Source organism: Lissotriton helveticus, chromosome 8, assembly GCF_964261635.1.
Source record: "Lissotriton helveticus chromosome 8, aLisHel1.1, whole genome shotgun sequence".
Lineage (NCBI taxonomy): Eukaryota > Metazoa > Chordata > Amphibia > Caudata > Salamandridae > Lissotriton > Lissotriton helveticus.
In genome coordinates, this window is record NC_136069.1 from 1438429718 (window position 1) to 1438441814 (window position 12097).

General features: G+C 42.3%; 1 protein-coding gene across 4 annotated transcripts in view; it reads right to left on the reverse strand.

The window, feature by feature from the left end:
- The window catches only part of APP (amyloid beta precursor protein), a 493123-nt gene that overhangs the window by 311038 nt on the left and 169988 nt on the right, over positions 1–12097 (reverse strand). For all 4 annotated transcript variants that reach the window (XM_078658371.1, XM_078658373.1, XM_078658374.1 and 1 more), the window contains exon 3: positions 2352–2481. In XM_078658371.1, the coding sequence (XP_078514497.1) occupies positions 2352–2481 (130 nt within the window). The remainder of the gene's footprint in view (positions 1–2351; positions 2482–12097) is intronic.

A 12097-nucleotide genomic window follows, 5' to 3' on the forward strand; every position in this document is an offset into this window, starting at 1 on the left:
TAAAGGGTAAGAAACTGTCCTTATGGATTCTGGGATCTGGTCTCATGAGCTTGGGGGATCAGAGACAAAAAGCCTGCTTTCCAGTCTGCTGCCTTCGTTTTTTGGCCTCCAGTGTTTGTCTCACATGTCTCCAAGTTACTTTCTGTCTCCCTGTGGTGTGGAGTTTTTCTTGCAGGTAGCATGGCAGCCCGAGCGTGCTCTGTTGTGTGCTTTGCACAAAATCTTGAAATTGAACGATGATCTAGCATAAGCCAAAGGAGCTGCTTTAGGACTGGAGTTGCGCAATATGATTTTCTTGTGCTACCAACTATGATGTATCCATTCTATGAACATTTGTATGAATTTTTTCTGATTGATTATATTCCAAGGACTAGTGACCCAGTGGTACAGCGCACTGGTGCATTGCTGTGTATTGCACTTCGATCACTTTAGTCTGCGGCTTCCAAATTAGTTTCTGGATTTAAAAGTGACCGCACCCAATTTAAGGAAGATCCTTAAATGACCCTTCCGGCTGATGGGACGTTCAGCATGTATATATGGTTGATGGTCTGAATGATACCAACAGACCCTTCATCTAATATTTTAAAGGATATTTTGCAAGATATGTAAGGCGGTGGATTCTGCATTACTTTTTGATCTGATGGCTGTATGTGGTTACCTTGCATGCCATTTATCGTGAACAGCTTTACACTGCAGTACTTTACATTGGAGGAACTTTACTTCATAGGTAAAGTGGTACATATAATTCTTGTAAAATATAAAGACATTTTATATATATATATTTATGTATTTTATGGGGCTTAACTCCCTCAACCCCTTTTTTTAATATATCAAAATAAATATTCCCTAACTTCTCTATTTATCCCTCACACCCTCCCCCAAACCCTAAGAATGTGTTATTGCCCAACTTGAACCTTAAAAACACCTTACAACCTCTATAAACTACCCATTCCTGAACCTTAAAAAAGCCTTATAACCCCTATTTAATGTTACATACATATAATTATATATTTGTACATACATATTTAAACATACATACACATACATGCATATCTATCTATATTTTACCTGTGATGTAAAGGTATTGAAAAATACCCTTGACGTACTTCCCTGCAATGTAAAATCTCTGATATACTAGTAATATACTGAAAACTGACTGTTTTCGTAAGGTGATTGGTTATCGCAATGTGTGTGGTTCACCGGAGTACCATGGGTTGCGAGGCCAATACAACTTTTTTTTTTTTAAGTTAGTGGGGCTTCTCCATTAAGGTCATTTATTGTTGTTACACTGTAGCAGCCTGTGAAAAGGTTGGACCAAGTTAGTTCTTCAGCTTTTTGGGTGATGGTCTTCATGCATGTTAAAAGACAGCACATGGATAATGTGTTATGGGTCTTTTCCAGGTCTTGATAGTCTTCCTTTGAAAACATTATTATTCTGCTACAGAGGGTCTTCTGAACAGAATGGCTTGATATCCAGTCTAAAATGACTTTTTCTAAGTGATGAAGTTGTCCTTTGCTATAAGATTGAGGTTGTTGTCCTTTTTGTGTGACAGGAAAGCTATAAAGTTGAATATTATGGCAGTAACTTGCTAACTTTTATGTTCCAGGATAGAGTGAAATAATTTAAGTAGTTATTGATGAAGTAATGGTCTGGGCACAGCAGGACAGATTCAATAGTCATAGCAACCTGGTCTTAGTATGCTGAAGTAATGGCGGAAATGTCATATTCGACAGACCGATTTTGGTTAAAAATCATTAATTTAGCTAAAGGGAAATCAGCACTCACCTACTCATCCTGGAAAGCTGGGTTGATAAGTAGGCCTGGGCGGTAAATTCCATTCCGCTTGCGGAATTGGGGTAATTTTGCGTTCCACAAAGAAAGCGGAATTGCCAAAAATTCTGCGATCCGCGACTTCGCAGTTTTTTTTGCTTGTTCGCACTTTCAAAATGCATGTTCACAAGATATTTCCCCCGTTCCAGCGTTCGCGAACAGGAAAAAAGCATTGTGAACAGGCGGAACAAGCAATTCCGCGTGCTTGCGGAATTCCTGCGTGCTCGCAGAGATTTTTTACCGTTTCGCGGAGGTTTGCGTAGCGCGACTACGCAAATTCCGCCCACCCCTATCGATAAGCACGCAAAAACAAGGCATAAGATATAGCACAATTTGAAAGCTAAAGGTTTTCAATTAGGGATTATCTAAACAAGCAGAAGTATATCTCTTTCAAAGATTGAGTAACGCAGATCTGTTCGCACTAAACAAAATATGGCAAACTAGGACCCAATTTTTAAACCAAAATCTCAAGCAACACTTTCTAAAATTGATAAAAAGTTGGCTCATCTATTGAACTTACCAAGGCACCGGTAGGGAACAACAATATGAGGATGATTCTTGCACTGCTTGCGTCCTCTCTTACACCAATTCTGAATGGTCACTGGCTGGTTCGCTTCAACAACATTGGTTATCTGCAAGTCTGGATATACCTAACAAAGAATAAAAAGATTATTTATATTTTAAAAACTATATCCTTTTGCATTTTCTTAAAAGAATAGATTTCTTTTAATTGCAACAATAGATCATGTCTTGATAATCACGAAATACCAACGTCATGATTTCCACGGATCACCACTACTTGACTGCAAGTCAGCATGCAAAACTGCAAAAAACAAGATATTAATCTGGAGATTAGCTCTCAAAAACAACTAAATATATGTTTTTGTTGAAACATTTGACACCTTGTGGAAAATGAGCAGGTGTCACCTCAACGGCCCCTAAAAATCCTCACCTGCAGGAAGCCAGGCTTGGATATATCTAAGAAGCAATATAAACCTTTCTCTGGATAGGGGCATTAGATGGCCGTTCACTGAATCTGGGGAAATTGCTAAATCACCGGTGTACTAGACACAAATGGCACTGCTGGTGCTCTAAGGCTTCTACGTAAACAATACCAAGAAAAGAGTATTTCAAATAGTCAATATACACACACACAATTCATGCAAGCAACACTCAGAACAATGTTCACTTCAACAAAAGTGATTTTATGAGTTGCTTGTAGGCCTAGTGTCTTGTTTAAAAATGTTACATCACACTTGCAGATGAGACAAAAATAGCATCCACAATGGAAAATAATAGTTATGGCTGTAACACGTATCCAAAATAATTTTGGGTAGAAGTCACCCTTCGTCAGGGGTAACGGATTACATATAAGAATCAACTTCACAGGTTCAAACACAGGCAACAGACATTAAGGGGAAAAAAATCACCCCATATTGCTACAAGAGCATGAAACCAGCTACTAGATTATTTACATGCGGTGTGAAATAATAACGTAAATTAATCTTAAACTGACATGATAGCATCTGACATTATGAAAGCTGTTGTATAAATGCTCAGGACGGCTCATGATTCAATGATAAAGTGACTGGTGTGCTCAATGAGGCATGAACAAAAAATCACACAAGAAAATAGAAGGAAACGTCAAGTCCCAGCATGCACTTGTTCAGGAGTACTAAAGAGTGACTTACCGAACGTGATCAGTGAAATACATAGACCCCCAAAAAATGCAATCTAAAAAGGTTGTGGGTACACAGTGAAAAGTGTACAAAGCAACTGTACCTGAAATTGCCATGAATAGCGCACAACGTGCAAAGTCACACAAATAATTATGTGCGGAATGCGGAGCAACATAAGCGTAATCCTTTATCGGTCAGGGGAAACACGCAACATGCTATAAGAATTGCAGTGATTAAAATACGATAGAAAAAGATACCAGCACTCGGGTGAAAAGACAAAAAGCATGTACCTGGAAGAATGTGTAATTGGCTGTAGCCCTCAACTAACCACGCGGTCACAAACCAGTGGCCCTGAGAGTCCAAAAAAAGCGACAAGTAAATAAAAAAAGATACCTAAATGGGAGAAGTCTATCATGAAAACTTGCACCTGACCCTGCTACTGTGCTGCTAACAGAAACTAGCAGAGTCAGAAGTCAACTGGAGCAAGGTCTGCAAGCCCTCTGGTCCCAGAAGTTTAGCTGTGAGGGTTAAGAACCTCTGTGTGAGCAGATCTGTGTATGAGAATTTGAAACAGGTCTGTGTGAAATATTTGTTATAACAGCATACATTTGCCTAATGTCTAGATTGTGTGATATCCAAAAAGTGCAATATTTTCATCATTTTGCATAATATATACCATTATTTTTGCTTGCAGGAGACTGCTTGGACTAGAAAGTCTACCAAAGGCGGACATTTTCTTTCCAGAACAATTCTTCTCAAACTAGTCTCCTGCGATCAACTGACTTGTGTGTGAGGTATACAAATTACTCGAGACCAGGACAAAGCAGTTTAGTTTTTTTTATCCATTTTGACCATCTCAACATGAATGTGCTCATGAGTACATTTATATATGTTTTTGCAGTGAGAAGCTGGGGCTTGACCCAGTGGTTTTTGAACGAGCCACACCCAACACTCTGGATGTTCAAGCTACCCCTGGCATGATTAAGGACCAGCCTGGACATATAAAGGGCATTTATGGCAAAATGGCTATCCTCTGCTTAATTTCTGACAGTGATACTATTATTGATAATACACCTACGCCTTAGTCATAAAAAAAAACATCAAGTCCAAGCAAAGATCTAAGCATGTAAATTGCATCCTAGAATAAGATGGCTTTTACTGCTTGTCATTAGGACCAAACTTAAAACTTTGACTTTCACATTTTTTGCAAATCAACTCAGTGAGTGAATTAAATGTGGACTCAACTCCAACAGGTATCCTAACGAACACTTACAGCTCCTGAGCTAGGCCATTGATTTTTCACTCCAAAATCATTCCTATTCCGAATTCAAAACAATGTAAATGCCATAAAAAGTTCAATAAAAATCATAGTGATGGGAGGTGGCCACTCGCCAATCCGCCTTCCACTTTTTCAGCCTCTCTCAAAGACACGCTACCACATGTGAGATCATTCAATAGTCCTTCCATTAGTCTTCCATCAGATGATAGATATTGGAACAGTGTAGACCATCAATCAGGTGGCACCACACCTTTCTACGGACGTAGGATTTTGGGTCTCGAGAATAACATTTTCACTGTCGCTTGTTGTTAGTTTAGTGCCTTCATTAAGGCCTTCCTGTCAAACGAAGGTCTCACTGTCAGCACTCGGAATACATCTTTCACAAAATCTAATGAAATCTTCAACATGTAAAAAAATATTTTATAGCCACATCACAGGGTACTTCCCATGCGAACAAACCTGAACACCAGTTCTTCCGACCCTATACAGCACCTGAACCTCCTTTTCTCCTGTACATTAAACCAGATCTTACACCGCTTACTTCTGAAGCCTCTTTATCTCTTTATTTTCTTATTAGTTTCTAGAATTTCTCCCTCCTTATTTCATAATCAAGCCTAGCATGATTCATTAACATGTTGTGTTGATATTGTTAATCATTAGTTTGTTACCTTTTCAGACTGCTCCACACCTTTCAAAGTATGTCATGACTACCCTACATTGTTCTTTATTAATGCTGGTGACCTCAGTCTGCATCTTTCAGTCCTTCCCTGGTTTCGTAATAAAAATCCCCTGCTCCCATCAGTGTAAAATCTTTTGTTCAGGTAACATAGTAAGTGCTCGGACTAATCTTCCTTAGTAAAATAAGGTGCTATTTCAAGAAACTTTAGTAAAAAAATAAATCGCCAAACCCTGTAAGTAACATCAGCAAAAAAAACAAAAAAAGCAAAGGATAACTGATACACATGCTTGAGCGTGTAAAGTCATGGCACTCCAAGCAGCTGTGTCACTCAGTAAGCACACACATGTGTGATGAATGTATGCATGCATCCACATAAGGATGTGGGCACCATTTTTTTTTTATCGTTGACCCTTCCAAGATGGTGGACACCACTTGGAGTGGGAATTAAAAAAAACACAATTTTTACTTGTGAAAAAAACACTTGTTTAAGTAGAGCAGCCAAGCATCAAATAGCAGCTGCAGAGCCCTCCAAGAATGTGTTTGTTTCTTTAAGGAATCACGAGGGGTTGGGCAGCAACAGAAGAGAATATCAAGGGAGCAGGTGAAGGTGTAGCAAAAGGGAGAGGGTTTGGGGAGCAAAGGACAAGCTTGGGGGAAGGGGCTAAATTAAAAAAAACTGGCGACGCAATGGACAGGCTCGGGGTGAGGGAGCAACATAGAATGCTTGGAACGAGTGCGGGTATGGAATGCGACTGGGTGGGTATTTGAGGGGTCGAGTCGCAAAAAGCTCAAGAAAACACATGCACTCATGGCAAGCTTAAAGAAAAGGAAACTCAATAATCCACCTAAATATTAACAGTGAAAGGATAAAAAATCTGCCAATCAAAAGCATGGTAAAGTTCAGCATCAGAAGAGGGGCAACCACAAGAGGAGGAGTTCAAGTCATTAAATAGGAAGCAAGCAAATGAGGGTGACAATGCAAAGCTAAAAGAAAGCAACTCCAACTCTACTACAATATTTTGGTAAGGACATTTGGGAAAAACTATCTGGAGACTAGGCTTAAAAAAATAAAGGCGTTGCTTGGACGTTACTGGCTGGTTAGGGTACTAAAGTGATTATAATTCTTTTTTTTTTTTACAATAGCTATTTGAGTGATCACACGCTAGAGAGAAGGTTTGGAGGGATAGGTCAGCAGTCCAAATCAGCCTGTGTTACTGCCTTTCAGCTATGGAGAATTACAGTCCACAATTTTAGTTTTATTTCCTGGTTTCAGGTATTCAAAGACTGTTGGAATATCATGCCAAAAATAACATGTTCTTCTGTGACTATCCTCGTTTGTAGACCTTTCATTTAAGTTACGGAATAAACTCTTGTACACCAAACCTGGCGGTTTTGACCCCCATCAGTGTAGTTAACAGTGGCATAACGCCATCTATAGTCAAAGGAGAGCCACCACTTATCAGTGGCAAGCACTGTGTTGTGAAACTGTGTCTCTTCTCTGGTAAGACTTGGTTACAGAAATGTAGTATGAAACTACTGTATTAACGTACTTACACCAAGGGAGTACCGAAAGCTGAAAGAAGGTGTGCTGCTTGAACTACACCAAATACCAAAAGCAAATTACATGTAAAACTTTGTATTTGCAAAGTCAATTACCACCGCCATTCAGCTGCAGTCAATTCTGGTGCCTTCACAACGCTACAAACTGTTGCGTCATGGGAACACAATCAACCCTTTCAAAGCCAACTAGATAGTCATAGGTACACACATCCCATGAACTGCGTTTAAAAGCTTCTTTTACTCTGGAAGGAGAAAATGCCCTGGCAAGGGTTTAGCATCTACAGCTTACATTGGATAACAGTTAAAAGGCCCTTCTCATTATTCCTTTAAGCATGAAATGGTACTAAAACGACAGACAGCGGAGTGGAATTCAAGCATTTAAGATTATCAGAGCGGAGTTAATCTGAATATGGAAAGTGCATGGCTGTTCCAGAATGTACATGCTGTGAAAACAGAAGACAGACTATTGGATTGTGTAGGTTGTGTCCCTTAAACCATTTTCTCAATTAATGCCTCAATGTTCCACCACAGTCCATTAGGAATAAGCAACAAGAGGCATTGAAGAACTGAATATATCAAAAGATCTCCTACCACTTTATGGAAAAGAAGAACAATCTCGTAGATTCAATCCACAGTTCCAAGGTTAGGGCAGCAGACAAGATTTCAAAAACAGAAGATTAGGACACATACTCAATGGATTTTATCCATTAGTTGAGCTAAGAGTTTGCAATACAACCAGTGGCGGTGGGTGAGATGTTAAAGTGGTGAGGCGCAAAGTGATTTGCATACAGCACCGTAGCGAGCGAGCGTAGCGAGCGAGCCGAACCCCAAAAGGGGGGTTTGGGGTGATTACCCCCCCCCCCCAAGAAATTTTTGAAAAAAAGAAGAAAAATCGTGCATTTTCAAGCAAATTTGAGAAAGCAGGATGTAAGGACATAAGGTCAAAGGAAAGGGAAAATAGGGGGGAGGAGGGATAAGAAGACAAGGAAACAGTGGATGAGAATCGAAGGGATGGAGGATGAAAGGAAGAAGGAAAGAAAAAAGAAAACGCTGCAGATTTACTACTTTTTTGGTATACAGGTCAATATTTATATTGAAGGTTCTGATCTAAAATTAAGAAGTTAAAACCTCATAGTGAAATTGGGATGACGAGAAGAACGAATATAGACATAGCAGACCCGACTCAAGGCCTCCAGACCAAAATACCAAGCCAAGAATGCAATTATTTTGGGGATGTCACACCCCAAACACTCCCCCTGAATATATGACCTTTTACACGACAGCTCTTAGACTCAGTCCCACAAAAAGTATCAAGATCGCACAAAGAATCATCAGTGATTATGTCCATGTTATCCTTCAGGCAGACATCTTCAGTGGAAAGACTATCCTTGCCATCCAAACATCCTTCAACATGGCACGTCACAACATATTACATTGGAGTTTGTGAGAACATATAGGGAATTTTAGACATCACCCTGGTCATGGGTATCTAATCCTTCTCTCACAACGGCACCTATGAAATTAAACTTTGGGCATCCAAGTCAAGGTACCGTTGTAGTGCTGTAGGATCCCAGATATCATACACGTATGTGCACTACCCCTAAACAAGTGTTTATAAATAATGTCATGCTAATGTTGAAACATACAAATTATATTTGATTTTATCTCAGATTGTAGTTGATTAGGGGGCTGGACTAATTAACTGAATGTCTGGGCCACCTACATTACAGGGTGGATGAAAAAAACAAGGTAACCTCTACACTCTGGTTCGCCAGAATTGTTATCTTTCATGAATTCAAATGCTTTAATCTTCCCTGTCGTCAAGGCGGGTGTCCCGTGGTAATTATAATTAAGACTCCCTGTTTTTCATTTTTACTGATTTTTGCAGATAAATACAGACAGAAAACCATTTATTTTCTTGTCTGTATTTATTTTTAAATGTGAATAAAAACAGAAATTTGGTGCTTTTTGAGTGATTCTAAATACACTTTGCATTGACTGCCAGGCCAATAACTGTTTGGATTGATAGGAAAAGGGGCTAAAAATGAAGGGAATTTTAATAAAGAGTGTAGGAAGGTGGCTACCTGACTATGGTTACCCCGGATTTTTTGCCTGTGTTTAGCTGGGTTTTTGACTTAGTTGACCTGGTTCCCTGCTAATCAGGGCCCCAGGCCATCTGCTCTCTCTGTAAAATGGATTCCATGTACCCTAGGTACATACCCCAATTGGAAATGGACCCCTTGTCAGCCCCTGTATAATGCACTATAGGTGCCCAGGGCATAGGGGTCACCAAGGCCTACCAGGGGCTGCAGCATATCTTTTGCCACCCCTGGCTGGTTCTTAAATTGACACAACTGGCTGATCACTCAGCTGGGGTAAGGTGGTGTAATCACCCCTTGCTTAGATGTAGTATACCTATATCTAAACCTATATCTGGACACATATTAACCTGTGAGCCACTCCTATGGAAGGCCTCATCAATCCTGGAGGCAGAGTGCGTGGTTTCATGTGAGATGGAGCTCTAGCATGAGCTGAGCCTGTCTGCAGCTGTCGGGAACAACTCCCTAAGCTGTTTCAGGATAATGCCATACCATATACTCTTAAGTGCCTTATAATCCTCGCGGTTAAATAGCAACTTTGGTTTGGCTTTATCAAAACATGTCGTGTAAGGTGTCATACGATTTGGAATACCATCCCCTCGCCAGTTCTGGCGACGGGGATGGCATTCCACCCCTCTAGAGGGGTAAGACATGTTCCTTTACTAAATGCGGTTAATTTCTCCAAAGACCTTAAGATCCACAAAATGGATGCCTCTGCCACAGACAAATGTCTGGACCCCTGCAGTTGACCGAAACTCAGCAGATGGGGCCTGGACAAAGGGCTTCCTGTCACAGGAGGGTGTCACCACCCTCCAGACAGGAGATAGTGGATTGTAGCAGGGAGGTTTGAAAGAAACCAGACACTGCCTGGGGCGCACAAGGCTGCCCCTTGCATAATCCGGCCAAACCGGTTCTGGGGCACTCCAGCCCTCGTGCCAGGGCGGCCTGGATCAAAGGAAGGGGGTGTATCCACCCACTTCCTGGGTCCCACCCATAGGAGGGGACCTAGCAGGTAATCACGCCCCCCAGATTGGAATAAGAGTGGGAGCAGTGCCAATGCACATCAGATTTCCTGGAAGAAACATTAGAAACGAAACTCTGGACCCTTGGACCTCCATCTCAACGTGGAAGCCCGAAGAATCTCCCTTGTGGTCAAGGAGTGACCACCCTGCAGCAGCAGGCACCATCCAGCCCTCGACGTCTACTTAGTTGCAGTTCCCGCCGGAACTCGAGCGACTGAGATCGACGAGATCAAGCTTGCCTGCCTTCCAACAGCCCGATCCACAGTCCCTGCAGAGCTGAGACCCGTGGAGGCGACCGGAAGCGTGGGGCACGCCATCTTGAATTGACCACGAGACGCTGACCGTGCAGCCCACGAGTGACCCTCGAAGCTGTGCACCGGGGTTTGAGAAGCCCCCACCCTGAGCTGCTCCTGAGCCGAAGTTCAGCCCTCCACACTCGACGAGTGCTGCGTGGGGCCCTTTGGCTCTATTTGGCTCAACGCGTTGGCCCGGTCACTTGCCAGCTGGCTAGTGGTCCCTGTGCCGACGAACTACCTAAGAAGACTCGTGAATCTGGTTGCTCCAGATCCACACCAGCTCCCCTGAAAAGGAGCCCCGACTCTGACCTTCCTGGTCCGAGTGAGAAGCAATCTTCCGATCCCGCGTGGATTGCTCTTGCCAAGGCTTGTTTGCTCCAAACTTGAAGCCGACTGCACCGACGGTGAGAGCCTGCGTGGGACAGATCGTGACCTGCTCCTGGACGTCGCAGATGCCCCAGAGCCCACGTGACAGTGGAGAGAAGCTCCTCGACGACCACCTGATTGCGCCCGACATTGCCTGGTTCCATCCTGGTTCCACCCTGGTCACTGCTGAGTGACCCAGACTCTGTCCCCTCTGCTTTCAGGTACTCTACAACTTGAGTCCACCCTTGGACTCCACCGGACACTTCATCTTCAACCTGCCTGCAGCCCTTTCAGCTCCAAGCACCAAGAGCCTGCGTGTCAAAACCCGACGCCACTTCGACCCTGTGCACCCACTTCCTGTGGGTGAGGTAACTTTGCTCCGCCGGTGTTCCCACACTGGTGCACACCTCTAGGGTCTGTGTGTTAAGTTTTGTTCCTCTAGGTTCAGCGGAAGTGTCCTTCAACTTTAACTCTATGACTTTTATGCACCATTGGTTAACATTGGTGCATGCGTGCGCTTTCCGCACATCTCCCGAATCCCGAGGGCCATTCCCGACTTCAGCATTGCTTGTCCTGACTGCTCCCAGCGATTCCCTAGGCCCTAGGCCTAACCACTGTTCGAGTGGCCTCTCTTATACCACTTGTTTAGTATATGGTTTGAGTGGCCACCCGCCCTCATCCATAATTGTGCAACTTGTATGTTTAAACAGTGCTTTTGATTTAACGCTTGCGCCCCTTTATTCATAAAGAATACTGGGGATTGTTTTTAGTAATAAACACATATATTTTTATAATATATACTTGTGTGGTGTCCTTTCATTTGGTATTACAGGATTGTATGTGGTAAAACAGCTCGCTTAACACGACCTCTTAAGTTAAGCCTTTAGGCTGCTTAGTCCATGCTACCCCTAGGATAGCTTGTCTAATAAGGTTGACTTACAACCAGACACCATAAGGGATTGTTTGGTCAGGTAGCAGGTGGTTCCAGAATTGGAAACATCCCCTACCAGGCCAACTTCTCACATTGGTGGCAGCGGTGGGATTTGAGCTTGCTGTTGTTTTACCATTGCAATCTTTATATCAAATTGAAAGATCACATCAAGTACCTCTAGGTACATATAAATCAAAAGCTTAGCATATTAAGTTCTACTGAACTTAGTAGTTGTAGGTTGAAGGGATTAGCACACCCTGACTACAACTCACTAGCAAGGTACAGTAGGAAAACACTTAGTGTAGGTAAGTGCACCACTTACACCTCACTAGTAACCATGTCTGACACAGGAAAA